The sequence below is a fragment of the Ictidomys tridecemlineatus genome, chromosome 2 (genome assembly GCF_052094955.1).
Source record: "Ictidomys tridecemlineatus isolate mIctTri1 chromosome 2, mIctTri1.hap1, whole genome shotgun sequence".
NCBI classification, from domain to species: Eukaryota; Metazoa; Chordata; class Mammalia; order Rodentia; family Sciuridae; genus Ictidomys; species Ictidomys tridecemlineatus.
The window spans coordinates 151,495,292-151,522,774 of record NC_135478.1 but is presented as its reverse complement, the minus strand read 5'-3'; the positions used below and the strand labels follow the sequence as shown (position 1 = coordinate 151,522,774).

The 27,483-nt window shown below is 34.5% G+C and overlaps 1 protein-coding gene across 2 annotated transcripts in view; it reads left to right on the top strand.

Moving 5' to 3' along the window:
• Klhl7 (kelch like family member 7) overlaps positions 1-25,427 on the top strand; it is a 58,333-nt gene extending 32,906 nt beyond the window's left edge. For both annotated transcript variants that reach the window (XM_021722233.3, XM_005319099.5), the window contains 5 exons: positions 4,242-4,384; positions 18,316-18,556; positions 20,109-20,310; positions 22,774-22,871; positions 24,034-25,427. In XM_021722233.3, the coding sequence (XP_021577908.1) occupies positions 4,242-4,384; positions 18,316-18,556; positions 20,109-20,310; positions 22,774-22,871; positions 24,034-24,317 (968 nt within the window). In that variant the 3' untranslated portion in view covers positions 24,318-25,427. The remainder of the gene's footprint in view (positions 1-4,241; positions 4,385-18,315; positions 18,557-20,108; positions 20,311-22,773; positions 22,872-24,033) is intronic.
• Positions 25,428-27,483: the final 2,056 nt, after the last annotated feature.

Below are 27,483 nucleotides of genomic sequence, written 5' to 3'. Positions count from 1 at the left end.
GAGTAATGTGGAAAATAGGTAAGCTTGGACCAGTAGTTAGGTAAGCTTAACCCTAATCTGGAAAAATATTGTGGTATATTCATATAATGAAATGTTCTATGGTTAATGAAAAAAAAATTTTTTTAAAGACCAGGAGTGTTTGCACCCAGGTAAGATTTTCAAGGGAAAAAGAAAAAGAGAATATGAGTGAAGGACACATCCTTGTGGATATTTACATTTAGGGATTGAAGGGGGTGGGAAGGTGAATTCACAGAACTGCTAAAACCAAATCCTAGTGTATCTTGAAGACCAAGATATGTTAAGGAGAGCACAGGTGACCACTAGTCCCTTTAAATACAAAGAGAGAAAAGAAAACAGCACCATAAAAGATTTTTGATTAGGGTTCCATCTTTTGGATTACATACATGTTAATATCAGTTTTTTCATTAGTCCTCAATTTGCAAATTCTGGTATTTTCTGGCCTTACAGTTTCACAAGGTAGAAGGCTGCACTATTTCTTCATGCATGAGCTATTAAAGAAACTACCCAGGCTCAGAGTCTACCATTTAGTTCTTACGTGAATTCTGAGTTGATTTAGAATCAGGATAGTAGCATTATTTGAGAAATTCAAGTGTGGAGATTAGGCTCTTAAATTAGAAGCTTTGTTTAAATTTCTTTAGCTTACCAGGCTTATTGCAGCTTTCCTTTTCCTTTTTTTCCCCACTTAATGAAGAACAGTGAGTTATTCCATAACTTATTAACTAAGTACAAGCAGCCAAGACCTCAAGTGTAGGGGACTAGGCAGAGCTATGTAGGGGAAAGAAAGCTTCCAGCCTCCATTCTTCAGATCACAAGTTGTCTTCCTGCCATCTAATTTATGTTGCCTTTTCATAGAGGAAGAAAAACAGAAAAGATAATCTAAAAAGTAGAATAAAGCTAAGCCAAAAGAATGTATATATAAAAAGTTATTAGTTTATTTATTTATTTATTTACAAAGTAAAGTACATAGTTAAAGGCCCAAAGGGCTAGTATAAAGTTTTTACTAAAATTTTTCAAATGATAATAATACTGAAAGGAATAGCTCCCAAAGAAATATGCCTTAGGAGTAATGAACTTCTCAAGGACAGGTGCCAAGTGTTCCCAGACCTCTGCTTGGAGACAGGTTTTTAAATTTAAATTTATTTATTTTTTCTATCACTGAAGGAACTTAGTTCATGCTTCCTCTGGGTCAGCTACTGTAATCTAGCAGCCTGTTGACTGGATACAGTTTCCTCCTCACTCTTCCCTACCTTTCTCTTGCTGGGTATATTAGATTCATACACTATTCAGATGATCATCATGTATGGAACCCTCTTGGAGCAATGTTCTCAAACCCCAGAGTTTTAGATTCAGAAGATCTAGGCTAGTGTCCAATCATTTGAATTTCTAACATGTTACCAGGTGATGCTGATACTGTGGGTCACCAGAACCAACATTTCAAGAACTGTCCCAGGCTAAATCCAGCTTTGAGCTTTGGTGGTTTTTACATTTGTGAAAGAAATATCAAAAAAAAAAAAAAAAACTATTTCACAGAAACCAAATGTGTCTGAGAAAGCCTACGGTATTTACTGTCTTCCTTCCCTTTACAGAAAAAGTTTGCCAGCCTCTGCCCTAGGGTATTGACCCCAGACCTAAAGCCAGAGCTTTGGTTTCGGAGGTTTCTAGCTCTTCTTATGCAAAAATGTCTCTACTCAAACTCTAAAATGAAAGGGAATGCTAAATATTGATTTTCATTCACTCACAAACTTTTCTGCAAACTTTTTCTTGATCCCTTTTCTAAAGACCCTACCTAGCCTCATGTACAAAAGTGGCTTGCATGAGTTAAGAATTTTTTGCACTGTTGAATAGAAAATTCAATAATCAATAATATTATACATCATAAACAATACAAATAGATGTAAAAGGGGTACATAGTGAAAAGCAAGTCTCACTGAAGGCCTTTTTCCTAGCCTATCAATCTCTTATGCTGGATAATGCTAACTATTCTTCCAGAGGTAGTCTTGGGACTGTATATATAATATATAGTCATTTGCTTATTTATACATGTATAAATTATATATAAAATGGGTCTTTATGTTTAAGCCCTCCCCCCTGCTTTTTTTGTTCTGGAAATTGAACCTAGAAGCACTTAATCCCTGAGCCACATCTCCAGCCCTTTTTATTTTTTATTTTAAGACAGGGTCTTACTAAGTTGCTGAGGTTGAACTTGTGATCCTCCTGCCTCAGCCTCCTTAGTAACTGGGATTACAGGTATGTGCCACGACGCCCAGCCTAAAATACAATTTTTTAACACAAATGGTATTGCACTCTGTGTTCTGTCCTACATCTTGGGATTTTTGTGTATGTGTTTTTGTGGATGGTACTGTGGATGGAATCCAAGGGTGCTCTACCACTGAGCTATACCCTCCTATACCCCATCCCTTTTTATCTTTTTAAAAAATATATTTATTTATTCATTCATTCATTCATTTTTTAGTTGTAGGTGTACACAATATTTTATTTTTATGTGGTGCTGAGCATTGAACCCAGTGCCTCATGCATGCTAGGTGAGCACTCTACTTCTGAGTCACAACCCAGCCTTTTTGTATTTTTTATTTTGAGACAGAATCTTGCTAGATGCCAGGCTAACTTCAAACTTGCAATCCTCCCTTCTCAGTCTCTGGGATTACAGGTGTGTGTCACCATGCCCAGCTATATCTTGTTTTGTTTGACACAACACTATTTCTTAAAGATCATTCCAAATGTTCATATTAACTTTTTCCATTCTTAACAGTCACTTATAATATTCCATTTAATGGATATATCCTAATTTTCTAACCACTTCCCTATCAATGAATTTTAGGTTCATAACTCCTACAGGGGGGATTACTGCGTTAGAGGATATGTATATTTGTGATTTTTGGGAACCTCACTATGTGATCCTCTGCCTTACCAGATACATACACCCTTTTGCCCTGTGTTCCAGACAGTTTTATCTTGACCAATTTGATAAGTGAAAAACTATGGCTTTAATTTGTATTTCTCTTAGATAGAACAGGTGAGCATGTTTTCATATGTCTAATATTTGTCCATACTTCTTTTTCTGTGAACTGTATTCATGTATTTCAAGTTGTTGGTCTTAATCTTATTACTAGGATGTGTTTTTATAACTGTCTTTATAAAAAATTTAAATATATCCCTAGTTTGTCATTGTCTTTTGATTTTGTCATTTCTTTTGATCACATGGTAACTTATCTTAAAATTTTCTGTATTAAGTCTGAACATTATTTTGTGGCTCCATGTTTTTATCATTTTTAGGGTTCCTCATTCTGGGGCATTTTTATTTTAACCACACTATTTTTCTTTGAGATATTTGAGATATTTTTGCATATTCCAGTTTGTATTGATTTGAAGTTTAAAGTAAAATATGAGGTGGGGATAGTTTTTCCCCCATATTATTATCTAACACTGGTGAGAACCCTTTTTTTACCCCCACACTGACGTAAAATGGCACCTTAATGAGTGGCCCTTAACCAAAAGTTTGAATAAGTGGCCCTTAACCAAACTGAGGAAGTACTGAAAGAAAAAGAGCATGTTTGTTCTGAATTTTCATTGCACTTGAGAGTCATCAAAAACAGTGCTTCTCAAAGTTGTATGTACATCTGAATTATTTTGAGGTTTTTTTAAGTGTGCAGATGCTAATTGGGCAGGTCTACAGTGGGGCCTAGTATCCAGCATTTCTAACAAACTCCCACATGCTAAAACTGCTGCTCTTTAAACCACATTTTAAGTGACAAGGAGCCCTTTAAAATATGAATGCCCAGGCCCTATCACCAGAGATTTTAATTGGTCTGTGATAGGACATGGTTATAAAGAGTTTCAGAGATTTCCTAGATAATTCCAATATGTTGTTACAGAACCACTGGGTTTTAGGAGGTGTGGATTTCAGTAATTATTGTTTTGGTAGCTATTGCTCATGAAGCCAGGATATTCACTGGAATGTAGTAAGTAAGTGCCTGGCACAATCTTAGAATAATAGTGATTGTTGAGAATAATAAATTGGTTAGGATTCAGATCATTATATATTTCTCCTACCATGTTTTCTCTCTTTCTTTGAATGCTATAAGGGGTGATAAAAATAAAATTATAGAAATAAATGCTTTATTATGTCTGGGCATTTATTTTTCAAAACACTGCATTTAGTGCCTGAAGTTCTTGAATAGTTGCTGTGTATTTTTCTACAGGTGGAATGAGGTACCATCTGCTATCTCCAGAGGATAGAGAAGAACTTGCAGATGGCACAAGACCTAGAAGAAAGAAACATGATTACCGCATAGCCCTATTTGGTGGCTCCCAACCACAATCCTGTAGATATTTTAACCCAAAGGTAACTAATTTTTATTCTTTTGATTTTGAAAGCACTGTGCAAATATACTCACCCAAGTAGTAATAATTTTTCTTTAAATATGTCACTTTACGGCATTCTTTCACATACCTTTTAGGATACGTAGTTACCCTTTTTGTTTTACAGATAAGAAAATTGAGATTTAGATTTCAAATGTTCTCATAATTGCTCTGATGTTCTTTATAGCAATCATAACCAAAGAAAACAAACAAAAAAAACTAGTTCTCCTGTCTTTTTTTGTTAGCAAGTCCCTGCATCCATTCTTTTTGCCTTCATTCTGTGCTATTTTTAATGAAAACCTGCTTCTGAAGTTAGATTTGCTTTTTTCTTTAGTAATTAATATTTTAATATAAAAAATAGTCACTCTAAGCAATTTGGAAAACGTAAAAAATTGTTAAGAAAAAATATAAAATTACTTTGATCATTTAGAAACAGTCTCCAGTTTTAGTGTGCTTTCCAGTACATATTATGCCAATTGGGCTAGCAGATTCTGAGTCATAGGTCTAGGAACGTAATCTTTTACAAGTAGTTATCCCTTGAAAGAGTCCACTTACATTTCTACTTCTTATTTCTTAGTCCTATGTGTTTTGGTTGTTAAGGAAAAATACCATATTTTGCTTGTACTGCATGTATTGCTGGGGCAGAGCAAATATCACAAACCTAAAAGATAACATCCAAAATTTAGTAGTATCCATAACACATGCTGAATTCTAGCACATAATGGTCTCTTTCATAATTCTGTAGGCACAGTTTTGATTGATGATAAATACCCAATGAGACCAGAGCATCCTGTTGACATTAGGATACTCTTCTGTTGCTTATTTCTGTGTGAAGTAGGTACTTGGAGGTATTCTATGTTGTAATGTAGTGATTCACAAGGGGGAAGGACAGGAAAGACCAGTCCAAATCCATATTAAGTATCAATTCCAGTGAAGGCAAAGCATTGCTCCTTCAACAATGAGAGAATCCCAATGGAGAAAGCCTATTATGAGGTAAAGTAACTTGCTTCCTTACAGTATGGTAGCAAATTAAGGACTTAGGATTGGTCAGTGTTACTGACAGTGTCAGCATTGGTCCACATTGACCTTAGAGAGGGAAAGTCCTTTGGCTACTATAACTCCTAGCTTATACCCCCCTCTGTCAGTGCCACTGATCACTCATCAACCCATTGAGCAATCAGCAAATGGGGGAGGGAAGACATAGATGTGGTTCCGTACACAAGATACTTTTTTTTTTTTTTTACAGTTGTGGACATTCTGATAAGAATTCATGTGGAACATAAATTTGTGTGTCCTTCCTGGAGGCCCACCTACATTGTCTTTCTTCAAATCTTGTCAACAGTCTTGCATTCTTATTTCAAGTCTGTATCCATTAATGATGCCCAAGCATTGATAAACCTGACCTTAGGCTTTTCCTTCTAAAGATATAATGGATAGCAAAATGAACTCCTTGAAATTCTGCCAAATCAGAATACTGTCCTTCTGTGCTGTCCTTTAGTACAATTCCTAAAAGGGTTGCACTGCTTTATCAGTTCATTATTGGCTAGTACTTTAAAAAATGGACCAAGCTCAGGTATCTCAAATTTGTCAGTGATTATATAGGAAATACCTCCATGAAGACATTGTCCTGGTTGAGGGAGAAAACTGTGAATGAAGGGAAAGGCTACTGGGTAAGGATTATAATTAGCTTGTTTGGGTATTTTGTGCCTTTGAAACTGAAATAAGCCCAATTTTATTCCTACATACCACATAATTGATTGAAGGCATGCTATTTTTGTGGTTAGATAGATCAGGTAAAACTGTTCTAGATGGATTAATATGGTCACCTGGTTTCCCTTGGCATCAGACATTTATTTGCTTGCTGTCCAAATCTAGTGGCCAACCAGGAAGTGTCTACTCAAAGAATGGCACTTGCTTAAAGGAGGTTGACTGTGCTCCAGAATCCTAGGAGTGTGCTCTGTGACCATATTGGTACATTTCTCAAGCAATGTACACCATCCTGGTGCCCTGGGATCATAGGGTAACCTGAGCAGCCAAGCCATATTACTACAGCCTATCCCACTGAGAAGGCTTTCTCCTGCTCTGAAGTATACTTGTACTGAGAACTTTTTGTTTTATATGGTAAAACTGGTTTGGGGGGTGGTGGTTAGGGGGACAAAACACCCAATTATAGGATATGTCCCATCTCCATTATGTAGAAGGTGATTGAGGCAGCAAGCTGTTCTTCATTTCCAAGGGGTAAGACCAACATGCCATAAATCAGGACTTGGCACACATTTTCTTAATAGGCTAGAGTAAATATTCCAGCTTTATAGACCATTGTTCTGTGCCACAAGTATTCAGTTCTGATGCCATACAAGGAAAGCAGTCACAAATAGTACATAAAAAATTGGCATGGCTGTGTTCAAATAAAACTTTATTTATAAAAACAAGTAAAAGTCTGGATTACCTTCAGGCCATTGTTTGCCAGCCTCTACTCTAGATCTATGGATTTTAAAGTGATCAACACTGTATTCTAGACTAGCTTCTCTTCTATTTCTACCAAGATACATAGGATCCTTTTCATGTTCTTGTCTCTAGAACTGTTCAGTATCATGAGCATCAACAAAGTAAACCAGCCTGTGACTTCCTTTGGGGAAGGTGAGCTGGTCCAGGGTCTCTGAAGTTTAGATTATGATGTTGTGCCAGAGTTAAGAGATCTCTGAGGTCAAGTCAGAGACCACACATTATTTACCCTACCAGAAGATAAGAAAATTCCTCTAATAATCTGGCTAGACAGTAACAGAAATAAACATTAGCCAAGTGTTAGCTATATACCAAGTTTTAGTTATTGTGATAATCTGGTCCAGTAAGACTGTGTCTGGCCCTATTACAACTCTGAATCACCAGTCTTGACAGTTCTTCCTTCAGTAGAGAAGATCTCTGACAGCTTCTCTTTCTCACCATAACACTTAACACCATAATCCATAGAGTAAATGATATGCTGCCAGATATCAAAAAAACTTCCCCAAGGAGGATCAGTTAAAGTGAATCACCATCCTATTTGTATTTCCATTTTTGGCTGTTGTCAACTCAGCAGCCAAATGGATCTATTACTGATCCATGCCTTCATTCTCAGAATATAGGCTGACATCTGGCTTCCTTCCTTAGTAGAAATCTGAGTGGATGACAGGTACCATGAGAATTCATGGCCTGGCTACACACTCCAAAGGCACAGTTTCCTCAATGTGCTTAAAAGGTTGATATACCTACCCACCTGTGTCATACTGTTGGTATTTAAGTGACAATTTTTTGTTGTTGTTGTTTTTTCAGGATCCTTTTGAGGCAATAACAGGGAAAATGATGATTTTTTTTAAGCAAAAACTGAAATCATAGCACTTTAAATTAAAAGGCTACACACTACAACTTTAACTGTTAATAAGTTACATCCATACAGCAGCCTAACTGTGGTGGTGTTGATTTGGGCAATGAAGAAGCAATTAAACCAAATTTTGGTAGAAAGTTTTTAGAGTAGAGTGGCTATTTTGATGTACAAATAGGCGTAAGAAACTTGATTTCATTTAGAGGGCAGGGAGCATTATTTCTAGAATAATGCAAATGAAAGGTATCTTACTTTTAGTCCATAGTTCTAATTCTTTCCTTGATTTTTTTTTTAAATTGGACAGTTGAAAAGAGATCCATATTCTACATGCCTGGCAGTGAGAATGTAGCTTCAGAATTCTCATTTTGTATCTTGCTTTCTGCTTTTACCAATAAATCATACTTAATTGCTTTTTTTTTTTTTTTGTATACTTAACCACAAATTTTTAGACTTCCAGGGGAAAACTTCAAATAATTGAGGAATTAACTGTTAAAAAAAAAACAAAATCTTCATTCTATCAATTGTCTCTTATTCCTGGAAACTAATATAATTATAATCTTATTATAATATTCATTAAATAATTCTATTAAAAATGTCAGCCCCCTCCCTACTTTTAGCTATAAAGTCCATCTTGAAAAAATTTTGCCATTTACTATTTGTCTATAACATTTTAGCATGTCTATTAGCCTTTATTATTTCTAATGCTAAAATAGGGAAGTTGATTTAATTAACAAATAATTATTAATCTTGGCTCTCCCAAAAGGGTTATTGTTTCATTATTCAATTCAAGTAGACTGTTAAGTAAGAAATGCTGTGTAGGAATTGGTAAACTTTAAAATTCTTGAATTTAGTATGTTCAGAAATGTTAAAATGGGTTTCACTAACACTAAATAGAGTCCATTTGTTTGGATCTTACACTAGCCAAAATGGTGACCACTTTCAATGCATTGATCTCCTTCAAAGGGGACATTTTAGGCAATGTTACTTAACTTATCCAGAATTAAGTCAATATTGTAGTGAACTATTTCTTAGATTATTATTGGCATCAGTGGAAAATATTTGTATTAATGAATGGCTTAAATATCAGTTAAATTATTTTGATAACAAAGAATCTTAATTTTTTTTTTCCCTGAATGTTAGCAGAAAAAGGAAGTCTTGAATTACTATATTGAACTGAAATGTTATTTCTCTCCTATGGTTCTTTTGTAAAGCCTACTGAGTCCACTTTTCTGCATCTCATACCTGTTTTTAAATTTCTAAGTGCTTAGTGATTGCTAGAAGATTGTTGTGTGTGTTTTAGTTCTATTATTCACAAATTGTAGCATGGTAATATCTTATGTAATTGATGTCTAAATACAAGTTGACTTACTTGACCAGTTTTTATTTGGACTCCTACTAGTGAAATGATAGGCTGAAGAATTGAAACTTTGTAAGGATCTTGGCTTATTATTTTTGTATGGTGAAGAAATAGGAGACTGTCTATGCCCTAGACAAAAAAAAAGGGACTTTTCTGACAGAAACAAGAAGTGAAACCAGCAGAGTGAGGACTAGAGTCTGTAAATTACAAAGGCAGAAAACAGTATTTTGTAGTACCACCAGGATCAGGTTTGCTCTACCCGCATTCTCTCAGGACTCTAAAGTAGATTCATTACTGAGGTTAGTGCCTGGCCTAATGTGAGTACTCAAGTCTATGAGGATGAATGAACCATTATATAGCACTTCAGAGAAATTTTTATCAGTTGGTTTTATGGGACTGGATCTAAAATATGAATGGGCCCTAATTATTTTTTAATTTCAGAAACAAGTAGTAGTTATCTTCAAATCAGAATACATTTTTCTATTGGAAATATTTATTAGAGGTATCACAGTAGCTTACTGGGCACTGTGGTGGATGCCTGTAATCCTAGCAATTTGGAAGGCTGAGGCAGGAGGATTACAAGTTCAAAGCCAGCCTTAGCTTCAGCAACTTAGCAAGGTCCTAAGCAACTCAACAAGACCCTGTCTCAAAAAAAGGGGGGGGGGATTGGGGTGATGTGGCTCAGTAGTTAAGCATCTCTGAGTTCAATATCTAAAAATACAGTGCCTTTAAATCACTTTATCTTAGTTTTATAGCCACCTTCCCTCTTAAACAGGTCTTCCCAAGAGAAAGCAGTTCCACCCTGCGATCAAGGTAGAAATTACAGTTACTTGTTGTGTATGACTTTAAAAGATCACTTGCATAAAATAAGCACAAACTTAAAGGAAATGGTGTTATTTTAAAAAGTGAGAATTTTATAAAAATATACCAGTAGTCTTTGCCACCAACAAAGAGTGTTTCTAGAAGCACTGCACTGAGGTGGAAGCATGAACACTGCTAAAATGGTCAGAAGCACCTACAGCTCTGCCCTGCAGTGAGTCCTCATTGGCTTGTGTTGGGTGTAACAGGCGCTGGGACCTGTGTACTTGGATACATGCTGAATATAATGCTCCCACCAGCCCTTGGTTTCACTTTCTGCTTTGGTGATGAGCATGTGTTTGACTATATGGCTTGGACCAGGACTGATTTCACTTTTCTGCCTAGTTAAGAGCTTCCATAAGTATGATGGACATTTTTTTGTGCTAATACATCTTTAATAAAGGCTTTATTCCCTGGACTGGAATTTTCTGAATTTCAATAGGTAGAAGCGTTCATTCATTATGTGAAATCTTGATGCGTACAGTTCTAGAAGAAGGGACTGGTTCCATGGGCAGTTTCCAATGACTGGAGAGAACAGCTCTGAAACAGGCATTTCTGGCTACTCTAGGGAACTTTGGGGCTCCAGGGAGATAACCAAATTTTGCATAGGTTTAAACTGCTTGACAACCTATTTGGTTTCGTTACCATGGTTTCTGATGTGAAAAGAGTTATGCCTCTAAACATGTTTGCATCTCAAACATGTTTAGAATTTTCCAACCAGTGACCTTATACAGTGTGTTCTGTAGATGAGGTGATGGAGGCCAGACTATCATTTCTGGCCCCTGTTCTATGTACTGAATTTTGATGGTGGAGGATGTGTATGGAGATTGGGGATAAATCCCAGATTAAAGTAATTGAATTTAAAAAAAAAAAAAAAAAAGTTATTTCCTTTCAAAATCCAAAATGGGTAGCAGTCATCCAGCCACTGATATTGTTGTAATTCAAGTGTAGATCATCCTGGGAATCCCCTAGGCTTCCTTTGTTATCAACATAATAGGCTTCCAGTAGCAAAATCAGTGTTAACTGCAACTTACAAACAAGAAGTATTCTGCCTGAGTCTTTGTATGCAGTTTGGTTGTACAGGTTGACTTCACATTTATGTAAAGAAGGTATTGGAGCACATATTGAGGGAAATTCTAAGTGTTCTGCCTTCATTGAATATCTACCAAAACAGGAATAGTGAGTCTCAGTCCATTTTTTTTCAAGCATCTTCATAACACACTGATTTGTAGTTTTGTTGTAAAAATTAACCCCATAGCCCATTCCATCCCACCTTGGTCCATTGCAGTTTATTTTTTTGTATTGTCACTGTACCTTCAAAAAATCTTCAGGGAAAAATGCGAGTAACCCCAGGAGGGATGATGTCAGACTCATTCTCCATAAACCACAGCCAGCCTTAATTATCATAAATTAATAAAGATTCCTTTCAAAGGTTTGGAGATAGTGGAAACAGAACTGTAGGTAATTGAGGTTGTTAAGTGGGAAGAAAAGACAAAAATAGAAGTAGTATCTCTGTGGTGGTGTTTTAAGGGATTCTACCCTTTGGGAAGTGGCAAGAAAATAGTAAGCACGAGACCACTAGAGGAATAAGAGGCTGAGAGTAACTGGGAAGGAGATACATTCTCACTACTTACTATATTATGTCACCTGATAATTACTTTGGCTACCTTTGGTGCTTGTGTTCATATGATGACCCAGAAGCACAGTAAAACCTATCATTCTCATAAATATTGAATCCATTCAGTTAGGAGTGATGAGGATTTTTTCCTTTGAAAATTGATGATCCGGGTGTAAAAGACAATTGTCCTCAGCTCGTACAAAGAACAGAGAGTATTATATCTTTAGCTAATTGTAAAAATATATAGTTTAAACAAATATTTTAACATATATTCCTGTTAGCATAGTTCACCTAGAATTTGAAGTTTATTGGTTGGGCATTGATGGCCTATGAAAGACACATGTAACACAGTCCTGTCCTCAAATTCAAAGTTCATGAAACATTCAGAAATAGGAAGCAGTGAGAGAGTACAGAGGTAGGGGTCTGTTTTGGGAGATCAGTTTTTTCCCTGCTATGACTAAAAGATCTACCAAAAATAAAGGAGGGAAAAGTTTATTTGGGGCTCATGGTTTCAGAGGTCTTAGTCCTTTGACAGCCAGCTGCATTCCTTAGGGCTTGAAATAAAGCAGATCATCATGGTGGAGAGTGTGGTGGAGGAAAGCAGCAATCATTTCATGTTTAAACTTTCTTGTGTTGTCTCATACATGAGCTTTTTGGGGACACCTGATGAAACCATAATAGGGTCAATGAGATGCTTGACTGAATTTAACCAGTTACATATCCCAGTGTGTGATACACAATTATGGCTTGGTCATATGAAAAAAGCTTCCTGGGTTGGATTTGTCAACCAGGACCCCTTTGTGATAGTTTCATGGAGGTTCTCTTGAATGGGAGTTATTGGTAGAGTTTGGGAAGAAAGAAGAAAAAGTATTACAAGTATATTGAATGCTGAGTGAGAATGCATCATTTTGTGTAAAAAATATGATTATAAAAATTTTTCATGAAAGATCGCAAGGGAATTATTTAATTGAATAGAATCTAATTTAACTTTGCACTTTTAAAAAAGAATTTAATGTAGGTAGAAAAACTGAAGGTGTGGGTCATTAATCATTTTTCTTAGACCTACTCATGGGTCTTTTTTCTCTAAAGGAAGGAAACTGTTTTTTAGAAAGAGCATTTCAATCTAGGTATATGATCTTAGGCAAATCCAAGTCTTTCTAAACTAGTTTTGTGGACTAAAAGAGCTTAAACTTTAAGATTTGTGTGAATAGGAGTTATGTTTCTGTAACTCCTTAGTCATGTCTTGGATTGTCACTCCTCAGTTATTGTCTCCCTGCCATCCTTGGATTTTCTGATTTTCTTAAGTTTAAATGTACAGAAGGTTGCCCTCTTCTCCACTGTGGGTTTCCCTTTACCTTCTCTAACTCTTCCAAACATTGACCATCTGCATTATTTCCTGTACTCCTCATGTCTGAACACAGTGAGTTGATGCTTCATTGGTGAGAACATTTTATTAAATTAGTACATGAGTTCATTCCAGAATTTGAGATAATCATGTGAAGTGTAATGTGCCTTATTATGCCATAAGATAAAGTTGGGAGGAAAAAGAATTTTGTAAAATAGTATGTAATAGAATTTTGTAAAAGTTACACATCATAGTTCATTTAAAGGCAAATCTGTTGAAAATAACTTGGCAGGGTGCTCATACAGACATTCTTCCTAATATTTAATTTCCATTCAATGGCTAAGTGCTATTGTTGAATATAATATGCGTACACAAAGCCTCAGCCTGGCAAGGGGAAAAATTTTTTTTCTGTAATTTTATAATATATCTCCACCAATATTTGTGTGGCCCTATTAAAAATGGACACATTTCAAAATACAGGAACAGCCTGTGAATTACTTGCTTAACACATGTTTACTTCTGGAAAACCACTATACTCTATAAAATGTGCTATTTAGAAGAAAGTCAAATACTGTAAATCTGTCCTACATTGAAATTCAACACATAGTAAAAGAGCTGTTTGGTTTTCTTCAATTCTTAAAGCCTGTATCTTAAAATTAGTTTTAATTTCACATTTCTGTTAAAATGTTGAGTACTATTGTAGGTCTCTATGTGGAAGCAGTTGTTTTTTTGTGCCATTCTTGGCTATCATTTGTGTGATTGTTGTATTTTTACCTTTTCTGTTTAAAAAAAGATATATTTTCTTTATTAAAAATTGAAACATAGCAGGATATAAAATTCAAAGTGCTCCCAACATTCAGACATCAGTATTCAGCAAACATCACTCCAGTTCTCACATTTCGGTTTTTTTTTTTTTTTTTTTTTTTGAGGTCATGACAAACTTACTATTTTACAAAATTCTTTTTCCTCCCAACTTTATCTTATGGTGAGGTGAAAATTTCCTCATGAAGGGCTACAGTATACCTGCCCTTTTCTTTCACATTTGGCCTATGTCAGTTTTTTTCCTATTAAAATATCCCTGCAGGGGCTGGGGATGTTAGCCCGCTCGTGTGGCATGCATTCGGCCCGGGTTCGATCCTCAGCACCACATACAAACAAAGATGTTGTGTCCGCTGAAAACTAAAAAATAAATATTAAAATTCTCCCCACCCTCCCTCCCCCCTCCCCCCCTTTAAATAAATAAATAAATATCCCTGCAGTGAAATACCCTTTATATGCCAGCTTTGCATACTGTTCAGTTTTTCCCTTTGAATAAATTCTTCAGAAAAGAATTATCCTAACAAAGGATAAAAATGTAAACAGTTTAGATTTTACTTTAAAAAGTGTATGAAAGCCTGCTCTCCAACCCCAAGTATTGTTTATTGATTTGTCACAGGCCTCCCAAGTCCTCAATGGTGCAGTCAACCACAAAGCCAGGATCCTCGGTAACAGGATGCCAGCTGGAACAATTAAAAGATAGTACTGCAGTGACAAAAGATTTCTGACTGGTCCACACTAGGAACAGAGTGCAGCACCTGCATACTCTTAACTGTCGTACGGTCAAAAATGCAGGTACCCCAGCTGTATGAAATATACTTTTCTGTAAATACAAACTGTCACCTAATAAAAATTTCCTCTGCACAGAGGCAGAGGTTGATAAGAAATTCAATTGAATTTAACCAGTTATATGTCCCAGTGTTAAAGACAGTGCCAGCATTGGTAGTATAAAAAGAAGAAAATTCTCTGGGTTGGATTTGTTAGTCAGGAATCCTCCATGGAAGAAGCTTCCTGAGAGAGATTTATGGGTAGAGTTTGTTGAGGAAGAAAGAGAAAAGATTTAGAGTTCATTGAATGCTGAATATGAAAGCATCCTTTTGGCTTGGTTGAGCTTTGTGTTTATAAATGATAAGATGTAGAGGTGATGCAGGACCTCAGCAGCCATCCTGCTAACACCTGATTCTACAGATGAGTCTATTGAGGTTCATTATCAACATAAGTACCCGGAGTAACTTAGCTAGGAACACAAGAATGGTGAGAAAGATCCAGATTGCCTTTCTCCCAGTCCAGTGTTCTATCTAGTAGCAGGTGGAAGAAGATTTTAGAGAAATGGTACAGCATAGGAGCTAAGAGCACAGCTTTAGATTTAAATTTTGGATTATCTGTTTTCAACTATGTGACTTTTGATAAGGTTCTTACATCACTTAGTTTTCTTATCTGTAAATGAGAGATTATTTCAAGATTATTTCAGGAAATAAGATAATAAGTTAATTTCATCATACTTCCTAAGAAGGTAGCAATCAAAAACTAGTAATTACTATTTATTACTTAATGGTAGCTTTTTTTGTTACATTCTAAACCAGACCCTGAGATCATTAGATTTTAGGGCTGAAAGGGAGGAGATCATCTAGTACAATCCTTTTATTTTACAGAAAAGGAAACTAAACTTCCTAAGAAGTGACCTCCTTGAGATCCACAGCTCTTCAGACAGAACCTAGCTTGTCCCAGCTTCTTTGAGCACATTCTTTCTGACCTTTTAAAATGAATGAAATCAGAAATGTTTCTATGTACTTCTCATGAAACTACTTCCAGAAAATTTCTGGCATGTGGCATGAACAGCTTGCTATAGATTGTCACCATAGTTTGTTAATTTTAGCAGCCCTTGGAAACTTAAGTCAGATAATGGCTTAAGAGAAAGTAAACTTGTAATTTGAAATTTGTTTTTCTAAACTCAAATTGGATTGACCCTCCCCCAAAGTTTCTTTAAGAAATCTTAAAGCTTTTTTTTTTTTTTTTAATCTTGTTAATTTTGCTTTCCTTTTTCTTCTGGACCCTCCTCCCTAATTTAGATTGATTTTTTTCTCTCAAAATGATCCAGAATAAAGTTCTCAAGTCTTAAAATAAATAAATAAAATGTATCTATTTCATTTTGCATCGTGGTTGCCTTGATTTTAAAAATCTCTATTATGTATTTAAAATTGTATATACTTATATACATGTATAATTATATAGAGAGAATCAGTCATTATTCTGAAGAAACACTGATGTTTTTGCCTTAAGCATTTAGAACAAATACTGACAGCCCCTCACCTCAAGAAGTTTTTGCCATCCTGTATTGCCCTACAGCTGGATATGGTAGCACATAGCCTATCTCAAAACAAAAAAATAAAAAGGGCTGGGGATATAGCTCAGTGGTAAAGCACTCGGGCTCAGTACCCAGTACCAAGTAAATAATATAAATAAATTTTTAAAAATTTTAAAAGAACTATTGCATTAAAATATAAAACCGAACAAGGAAGATAACAAAAGAGTACTCAGTCACTGATATTGCCCTTCAAATGGTAGGGATTCAGAAGAAGGAAATCAGGGAAACCTCCCTAATGGAATCTTAAGCTTGAAAAAAGTACAGAATATACATATCAGCAAAAGCAAGAAAGGCTAAGTTAGGACCAAGGAAAACAGGTCTTTATTCATAGATATGTGCATGTGTGCATATATGGGCACTATATCAAACCTTAAGAAAGGTTGCTACATCTTTCCCAGACTTTCCTATTTTCCTATCTTCTCAGCCCACAAATACAGACCCCTGTGTAGAATAGATACTCATAAAATTTAACTGGATTTAATTATATTTTTAGTGTAATGATTCCCTGCCACCTACCAACCCATAGGCACCTCCCCATGTGTGACTATAGTGCTGTTTGTCCATCTTGTTTTTAACATTGAAAACTGCAAATTCTTCTAGCTTCCTTTATAACCTGGGAATGCAGGGACCTGGTTCTATCACCAGGTCAAGGCCCAAAATTCATACTCACTGAGCTGACAAGCCTAACTTCACATGCTTCTTTAATACATGTATTATCTCCTAAGTAATATAACCAGTTATCAAAGGGAAAACATCAAATCATCTTCCCAATACTCTATTTTGGGTGATAAATTGGGAGAATTAGGAAGACTTCCCCTGCATTGTTGGAATACCTAAGTCTTTACCTACTAATAATGGATGTACCACTCAGTAACTTAAAGATCCTAATTTCAGATCTGTGATTGAGATTGTGATTAAGTCTCTATTTTCCTGGTCACCTGAAAAAATGTATATTCATCATCATCAGGAGTTAAAATCCTTATAGAGAGGCTCTTCCTTTCCTAAGAGATCAACCCTCATATTCTTATGATGAACTCCTGAAATCTAGTAAATACCTGCCACATAAGATACTAGCATAATAGGTATCAGTCAGATTTTCCCAAAGGGAACTCAGCGTTGATAGACAGTACATCAGGGAGATGGGAATTGTTTGGATTACTGTCTGATCATGATTTTTTTCAGAAAATACCAAAACACTAGTTTCCTTTCTCTCTCTTTTTTTTTAAAGAGAGAGAGAGAGAGAGATTTTAATATTTATATTTTAAGTTTTCGGCGGATACAACATCTTTGTATGTGGTGCTGAGGATCAAACCCGGGCCGCACGCATGCCAGGCGAGCGCGCTACCGCTTGAGCCACATCCCCAGCCCTTTCTCAAAAAAAAGTGTCAACATTCCCCATTCACATACATAGAAGATAGGCAGAAGCATCCTCAGATGCCATCAAACATAGGAAACAGGGTGGTATTGTGAACAGCCCTTACTGTGAGGTACTGATGTGTATTCATATCAAATCATCAGGGAGAAAAAGCAAGTATCCTAGTACTCAGAACTTAAATATTTCAAAGTAAATAACATAGGGTTTTTTTAATAACTTTTTTTCTCTTTGCACATTTTTATTGGTATATCATAGTTGTACATAATGATGAAAACTGTTATATATTCATAAATGCACACAAATAGCATAGTTTTAAGAGCATGGTAGACAATACTGAGTCAATATTTATAGAAAATATCTCAAAAGCCCACAAAATACCTTTTGGCTTTAGGTATCAATAAGATAATGGCAATTTGACCTCCTTAAGGTCCATTGACATTTTTTATATCAGTCTATACATCTGGCAGGAAGTCATGGAGATATTTTATAACAAAACTTTATTTTAGAGTTTTCTGGTATTCAATAGCAGAAGAAATAGAAAACAAGGTTATAGTGGTATATCCAGATGTATAAATTAAAAGTCAGAAAAGACAGGACCCAAAGGAATAGAGTATCTTCCTCTTGCCCTTTACTGCAAACCAACCAACATTCTGGAGAAATTACACAGATTAAATTGGATAACAGTCTCAAGTCAAAATTGTATATATTCTAGTAAATTAACACATTTCTTTACTTTTTATTTTCTTAATTACATCTATGCTTGTCCTTTTTAATTATGCTTTTCCCTCACCAAAAGCTTCCTATCCTTTCCTGTTTCAGGATTATAGCTGGACAGACATCCGCTGCCCATTTGAAAAACGGAGAGATGCAGCATGTGTATTTTGGGACAACGTAGTATACATTTTGGGTGGCTCTCAGCTTTTCCCCATAAAGCGAATGGACTGCTATAATGTAGTAAAGGATAGCTGGTATTCCAAACTGGGCCCTCCAACACCTCGAGACAGCCTTGCTGCCTGTGCTGCAGAAGGCAAAATTTATACATCTGGAGGTTCAGAAGTAGGTAAGGACTTCTTAGTAATTTTGTTTGAAGGAAATATTTTAAAGCCAAGTATATTAGCTTTCATATTAAAATAAACATTGATATTATTTTTCCAGATTGTCTTTGGTAATTTAATTACATGTTTGTTATATTTTAGAGCCCATTTCCTTCAAGATTTACCTTAATAATTAATTTATAAGAATTTCAGCTCCCTAGATTTTTAATTGCCCATTTTTTATTATGATTAATTGACACTATCTGAATTTTAGTTCTAGATTAGTTAGAATCTAGTATTATTTGCTTTAAATATTTTTAAAGTTATACTTACTCATAGACCTTTTAAGAATTTTTACTACATTCATACTTTTTAAATCTGTATTATTATTGCTTTCTTTGTACCATAAAAAAGAACAATCATTTTCATTTGCTGTACTCTGTAAGGATTTAGTCTAATATTGGCAGTGATATTTTATTTTTATGGATCATAACAGGAGTGTGGGTATGGACATAAAAGCCTTTCTCATTGATGGCTGATTTGTTAGTATCTAGTAGTTTTTTTCTAAACAAATAATATTTAAAACTTCATTTCTTTAGCATTTATTGTCAATTTTTTTATAGATGTTATATATTGTATATTTTTCCCTAGTGTCCACCAACCTGATTATACCAAATTAGAAATATTTAAAGTTAAAAGGATGTAATTCATAGCTATTCAGGAGGCTGAGGCAGGAGGATCATAAGTTTATTTAGGCCATAACTATTGCTTCTTCTGTTTGTTATCCTCTGATCTTTACTCTTCCTAGACATTGGTTGCAATGGAGAATTATAAAGGTGGCAGTGTTGTAATTACCTTTAAATCATTTGGCATTACCCCAGAACAGTGGAAGATAAGAAATAGTTTTATTTAGAAGGAAAAAAAAGCACTTCACCTTTAATATATTATTTCCAAACCATTATTGACAACTTATAGTATATAAAAGTTGCAAAACATGATGTATATGTTTTATCATTAAAATATATACATTGATACCTTGAGAATATAGTCAAGAATGAACCGGTGTGATTTTAGGGCTTATCTACTTACTCACTGACCAGTGAAAAAGTCAATAGTAACTATCATATTAACATTAAATAAACTTTAGAATATTATTAAATAATATTTTTCATGTTTTAAGGTGTTGATATACCTACCATCTGTGAGCTATTTTTTTCCATTCTATATTAATATTTGAAGTTTAGGTCATTCCCATCATGCACAACTGGACTTCAAGACATAAATAATATTTCTTGTTTTATTTTGAAATCAAACCAGTTTCTCTTCCTACAGTACCAGAAACAAAAAACAAAGTCTTTCAAGTAAATTCATTTTTTAAATGTTTTCCAAGGTCTATACAGAGTTATTAGCTTTTTATTAAATTTTCTTACATTTTTGTTATTGTTTATAAAAATGGCTCTACAATTCTTTCCTTTCCTATGACTCAGCTATACAGTCAGTTCATTCCCAACCCACATATACACTCAGTTAAGTGTGATTGCACACCCTCCCCCCTCTTTTTTTCTTAAATATATACAGGAAATTCAGCTCTGTATTTGTTTGAGTGCTATGATACCAGAACTGAAAGCTGGCACACGAAGCCCAGCATGTTGACTCAGCGCTGCAGCCATGGGATGGTGGAAGCCAATGGCCTCATCTATGTTTGTGGTGGAAGCTTAGGGAACAATGTTTCTGGGAGAGTCCTCAGTTCTTGTGAGGTTTATGATCCTGCCACAGAAACGTATGTATCAACTTAAAATTCATTTCATTGTTACTGTATTCTATAAGCCCAGTAGGTGAAAAGGCAAAAGGACCCCAACAGAAGAATTTGGTTCTTACATTAAGAATGAAATAAGAAATTATACTCCATTTATGTATGATGTGTCAAAGTGCATTCTACTGTCCTGCATAACTAATTAGAACAGATTTAAAAAAAATTTTTTTTAAAGAAGGGGTGGGGCCATAGCTCAGTGGTAGAGTGCTTGCCTAGCATGTGTGAGGCACTGGGTTCGATTCTTAGTTTAATTTCATAATTAAACTTCTTTTAGTTTAAAAAAGTAATAGGTGGAGTAAAGACTTTTATGTTTGGTAGTGTGGTAATATTTTCTAAATAGAAAACACAAAGCATAACTCTGGACATTAACAACTCTTGTCATAACATTTAACTTGAACATATTGGGGGACTAATATATTCTAGTAGTGGAAGAACAACGGGCAATCTAGGTATATAAGCAAGTTACTTTTCTTACCAAAATTCTTTTGATATATCAACTAAATGTATGTCTGAGATGTTACACATTTTATTTCACAATTATCTTATTCAATGATCATCACATTTCCTTTTTTGCTACAAAGTTAGTAAAATTAGATAACTGTTTTTTTTTAGCATTTTGCCTTTTTAAAATTAATTGATACTCACTTGATATAATAGTAATTTTATTTAATAAATATGAGCCCAAACACAATTTTGGACATATGAGCCCCAAAAGACATTATACCTAGGGGTATGATTTATTAATGCCATGAATCAATATGTAATATTTCTACTTAAGGGCAAAGTTACTTCTAAGTCCTCCATCTCCTACATTTCTTGACATCTCAAATATAAATATTTGATGAATCAATCAGATTTGTCTCATTCATACATTATTTACTACACAAATAGGACCAGAGAAGGCTTCCATGGGGTATAAAGTCTAGCCATTTCTAAAGGTACAAAGGAAGAGTTAGGTTATCCGGGTTTATGTACATTCTTCTTTTTTTGGTTGTCAATGGACTTTTATTTCATAATCAATATTCCTTTCCCAAACATAAATGCAGTTAAAATTTTTCCTTTCTCATCTTTTGCTCAAGATTACCAATGTAAGGAACAGAAGTAAAAACAACTTGTCTTGAAATTTATACTTTGCTAATATAAATTTTGAGATCATCAAATGTATTGCTTTCACATGTTTTCAAAATATACCATGTATTTTCCAGGGATCCTGGGGATACTCCTTATCTTATCACCCATCAATTCAGCCATTTATTCATATCATTTTGTTCCAAACGATGGAGTGAGTGGTGTTAACACTTAAAGTCCTCCCTCCTTTATGAACCTCTTCCATAAAATGCCCACAGGTATTACAGCATACTAATTGGAAAGCTGTAATCTGATTCATACTGATTCCTAATTTTTACATTTCTAAAAATCCTTAAAATGTAACTCATGACTAGTAAAGTTTTCTGAACTTCGAAATTTTAAGGTCTTTATTCAGGCAATACTGTTGTAAGTCAATACGATCTCATTTATAGAAAGAGAAAAAGTGTAAAGGAATTTTGTTATTTTTAAAATTGAGGTGAATATTCAGTGTTAGGAATATTGTATAAACTAACAACTTAGCATTTCTTTTTTTTATATTGAGTTTCTGTGTTAAATTTGAATTCTTATGATCTCTTTAGTGCCTTTACATTTTCATAAATAAAGAAGCTTTGTGAATATAACTAGCCAATTCTCAAAATAGATGTTATATGCTATGATCTCCTTCCTAAAATTTGATCCAGATTTCCAAGTTATTTTTATAGGAATTTTTTTATCCTAACTTTGACATCTTGTTTTGTAACTAGAATGTGTTTAATTGGAAATTAAGAAATTAAGCCTATGGAAATCACAAAACACAGTTTGAACATTAAGAATTTTAAGAAAAAGCTTCTAAACACTAAACTTCACTTTGGGGAACAAGAATGAAATATATTCTGTGCATGTGAATTATACAAGGAGGGAGGATTTATGCAACTGTGTTCTAAACTGTCAAGAGATTTAGGTATACATATAACATACATATTTAGATATATATATATATATATATAACATACTATTTAGATATACATAAAACATGCACACAGTGGGGAAGAAGAAGGAAAGAGGTATATATATTGAATTTTTCCAAGCTAAATACCATGTTTAACATACCATAACAGTTCACTGTATCGTTGAGCGAGTGGAGGCCTTTCCAGCAATGGAGGCCTCTCCCACCTCACTTCACAATGTGCTCCACAGTGGTGGCTGTGGAACAATTTTTAAAACAAAAAGGGATCATTAATATTTCAGAATAAGTCAGTGTGCTCCAAATGTAATTATTTAGGATAACAGACCTTTCTTGTTAGTATAAGAGCCTTCTTACTGCATGTAAATAAGCATACTAAAAACTTTTTTTTTTTTCAGGTGGACTGAGTTGTGTCCAATGATTGAACCCAGGAAGAATCATGGGCTGGTATTTGTAAAAGACAAGATATTTGCTGTGGGTGGTCAGAATGGTTTAGGTATATGATGTTAATTAGTGTTAATTAGTTCAACTTTGCTGATGAGTTTGCTGATACTTTCATATTTTAATTTATTGAAATATTTCTTAAAATCAGTTCTCTACCACATACATCATTACATCTATTCTGTATTTCTGGAAGCTAACATTTTAGGAAACATTGCAGGATATTAAACATCCCTGTCTATGAAATGTCAATAGGGCCACCAGTCACTATGACAATCTCAAATAACTCCCATACATTTCCAGATGCTCCCTATGGAATGATATCACTCCAGCTTTAGAACACTTGAACAATAGAAATAGTTGAACCTTAAAAAAGAAAATCTTCTAAAACTTTTTAACTAGAAATTTTAACTCTTGTATCCAGATTCTAACTTCAGCAAAGTTTCCTAAACTATTTTTGGGGGGGGAAAAGGAGGTAACTTGGAATTGAACCCAGGGACACTTTACCACCTGAGCTATATCCCTAGCTGCCTCCACGTTTTTTTGAGACGGAGTCTTGTTAACTTGCTAAGGCTAGCCTGGAATTTGAAATTCTCCTGCCTTGGCCTCCCAAGTCACTGGGATTACTGGTATGCACCACTGCACCCAGTTTCCTAAACATTTTTAAACGTGGCATGAAAATATTAATATTATTATTTTTAAATTATTAAATTAGATCTTTTTATTTTCTTTGGTAATAATGTGTTCAAGTATCTTAAATAATTTTCTTAAATAATGAGAAATCTGAACTAAATCTAGAGATAGTCCACGAGCTTCATTTTAGTCAATATATTATTTTGTAACTAGAATGTGTTTAATTGGAAGTTAAGAAATTAAGCCTATGGAAACCACATAACCATTATGCAATTATAACAAAGAAACGATTCTTTCCCCTACGGTGCTCATCCATTTTTATTTTCCATAAATTGCTAAAAGAGAAGAAGGAAAAACTAGAGGATTATAATCAAAGGGGAAATCACTAATTCTGGATTTTTCCAGAATATAACATTTTAATTTTTTAGAAATTATGATTCTTTAAAATTTAGGTGGTAGATATGTAGGCACTCATTGTAAAATTCTTACAGCCTTTCTTTTTTTGAAATTTTTTTAAATGTTAGAAAAATCCAAAAATGATCAATTATTCATATAGTTTTTCATGTTGTTTTATTCTTTTGAAGGTGGCCTAGACAATGTGGAATATTACGACATTAAATTAAATGAATGGAAGATGGTGTCACCAATGCCATGGAAGGGTGTGACAGTGAAGTGTGCAGCAGTTGGCTCTGTCATTTATGTTTTGGCTGGTTTTCAAGGTGTGGGCCGATTAGGACACATACTTGAATATAATACTGAAACAGACAAATGGGTCGCCAACTCCAAAGTTCGTGCTTTTCCAGTCACAAGTTGTTTAATTTGTGTTGTTGATACTTGTGGAGCAAATGAAGAAACACTTGAAACATGAAAAACAAGTGAACTTCAAGACACATCAGAGACTCAAAAATGTGGCCACCAGCACTTTGTTCCAAGAGTTTGGCTACAGAGTTCTGGTTTGGCATTTTGGTAAAAGAAATTTTAAATGAGTGAAGTAAGATTCTGTAAAGTAAATGTTTCTTTGATATGGAGTTCCTTATTTAATTAAAAGACCATATTTTAGCTGGCCACATAACCACAAACATATCTAGCCAGAAAACTTGAAAATTATAAGCGTTTGTTAAAAATATGAATTTCTTGAAAAAATTTCAAATTTATAACTATGGTTATGGCAGGCTGAAGCAGCCTCATCTTAGCCCTATATTCTATTTTCATATATCATGTAAGTGCTAGTAGTTAGGTCTGTTCACGTTCAGTCAGGAACTAAGAAATAGTATGAATTGTAATTCAAGATGGGCAACTTTGATGGAGCAACTTAATGTCACGTAGTTTTGCTTGTCTTCATTTATTTCATTTAATACCAAATGTATTTTATTCTGAAGTAAGCAAGGTGAGTCAAGGCATATACACACTTTTCTTACAAAACTTCTTAAACAGATTTGGGAACTTAACAGTGTGCCCAAAAACCTCATTAAACACTTTCAATCCAATTACATGTAATTCTTCTTTTTAACATGAAATGCTAAGCTTTGTATCTATGATTAATTTATATGGTTTTACCCAGCAATTAAAACAGTAGTCTGCAACTTTAGTTCTGTTAAATAACCATTCTTATTATGATTAGATTTTATCTAGCAAAAGATAAAGCTATTTATAGCAAATTTCTAGATTATTAGAAAAGCACTGACAGTTGTACCCACAATATTAGTATTTACTTTGAACTTAATATGGGTTATATTTTCTTTAGCAGAACACATAAGAGATATTTAGTGTAGTTGTGTCTAAGTTTTGTAATAATTTGAGTTCAGTATATGTCATATTCTATTTGTTGTTTTTATGTCTCAATAAATTGTTTACCAACCCAACTACTAACTTCTTTTCTAGTAATGTTTTGCTCTTTATGTATGGAATGTGAAATGAGCCATGGGTAAAATTATCATCAGTTTTTATCTGATAATAATAAATATTTTTTAACTTAAAATGGACTGCTCAGTTTTATTTATTTTAAATGTGTTATGTATTATTTAATTTATGAAGCAGTTTTTCTATTTTAGTTTTCACTGCTTTCTTTATATGGAGATTATTATAGTGTTAAACTCTCAGAATGTTAAAAGGGAATTCAAAACAACATAATAGGTACCTATTTATACATATATACATTTTTATACATGGGCTAATTGAGATGTAATTCATATGCCCATCAATTGACCCATTTAAACTGTACTATTCAGTGGTTTTTAGTATATTCATAGACTTAATGCAGTCATCACCATCATTTCAGAATGTTTTCATCACCCCAAAAAGACACCCCCATGGCAATCACTCCCCATTTCCCCGTTTTAGTTTCCAAGGACTGTTGTGACATAGTACTACGAATTAGGTGGCTTTAAATAACAAAAAATTATTCTCTCACAGTTCAGAAGGCCAGATGTCTTAAATCAAGTAGTCCTCAGGGTTGGTTCCTTCTGGAGGTTCTGAAGTAGGACCCACACATGCGTCCCCTCCCCTTAGCTTCTGATGATTGCTAGCAATCCTTGGCATTTCTTGGCTTGTAGCTGCATCACTTCAGTTTATTCTGTCTTCATGTGGACTTTTCCCTCTGTATCTTCACATGATTTTTTTTTGTTACATCATTATAGTTATACATAGTAATTGAATTCATTTTATCAAAATCACATGCAAGAAATTTGATTTTGATACCTATCCCCCCTTTCCTTGCCCTTTTTCCTCTCTATTCTCCTTCCTCTACTCCATTGATCTCCCTTTCGCTCCTTTCTTTTTAATTGGTACTGTCTACTTACACATAAAGGTGTTTAATTGGTACTGTCTACTTACACATAAAGGTGAAATTGCTTTTGTCACATTTATATATACATATAAAATGATTTTGTTAAATTTGTTCTATATTTTTCCCCTTTCTCATCCTTCCTCTCTCCCTCTGGTTCTCCACCTACTCCACTGATCTTCCCTATGTATTAATGATACCTGATTTCCCCCTGCCGCCGCTCTTTCACTTATTTTACTCTAGCTTCCACTTGAGAGAAAACATCTGACCCTTGATTTTTTTTTTTTTGAGTCTGGATTATTTTACTTAGCATGATGTTCTCCAGTTCCATCCATTTACCTGAAAATGCCAGTATTTATGGCTAAGTAAAACTTCATTGTTATACATACCATATTGTCTTGATTCATTGTCTATTGACAGGCATTGGGCTGATTCTGTATTTTGGCTACTTTTATGTCTCAATACTGAAGAGACTATATTGCTGTAGTATGCCAATTTTAGATTTTGGGGAAAAATACCAGGCAGTGGGATAGCTGGGTCATACAGTGGTTCCATCCCTCGTTTTTTTGAGGGATCTCCACACTGCTTTCCAGAGTGGTTGAATTAGTCTGCAGTCCCACCAACAATGTACAAGTGTACCTTTTTCCCCAACAATTTTACCCGAATTTATTAGTATTTGTGTTCTTGATAATGCCCATTCTGACTTAAGTGAGATAAAATCTTAGTGTAGTTTTAATTTGCCTTTCCTTGGTTGCTAGAGATGTGAACATTTTTTCATGTATTTGTTGGTTATTTGTGTTTCTTGTTTTGAAAAAACTTTAGTTATTTTGCCTTTTGGTTGGGTAATTTCTTTTTTTTTTTTTTTTTTTTGGTAATGAGTTTTTTGAGTTCTTGATATATTCTGGACATTAATCCCTTGTCAGAGGAGCAACTGGCAAAGATTTTCTCCCATTCTGTAGGCTCTCTCTTCATGCTTTTAATCACTTGCTTTGCTATGCATACGTTTTTTTAATTTGAGGGCATCCCACTTAACTGATTCTTGATTTTATTTCTTGAGCTTTAGGTCTTTGTGAAGAAGTGGGTGACTAATATGATGGCATATTGGCCCTATATTTTCTTCTAGCAGTTAAAAAGTTTCTGGTCTAATTCTAAATCTTTGGTTCATTTTGATTTGTCTTTTGTGCAGGATGAGAAATAGGGATCTACTTAAGTCTTTACATATGATTATCCAGTTTTCCCAGCACTATTTGTT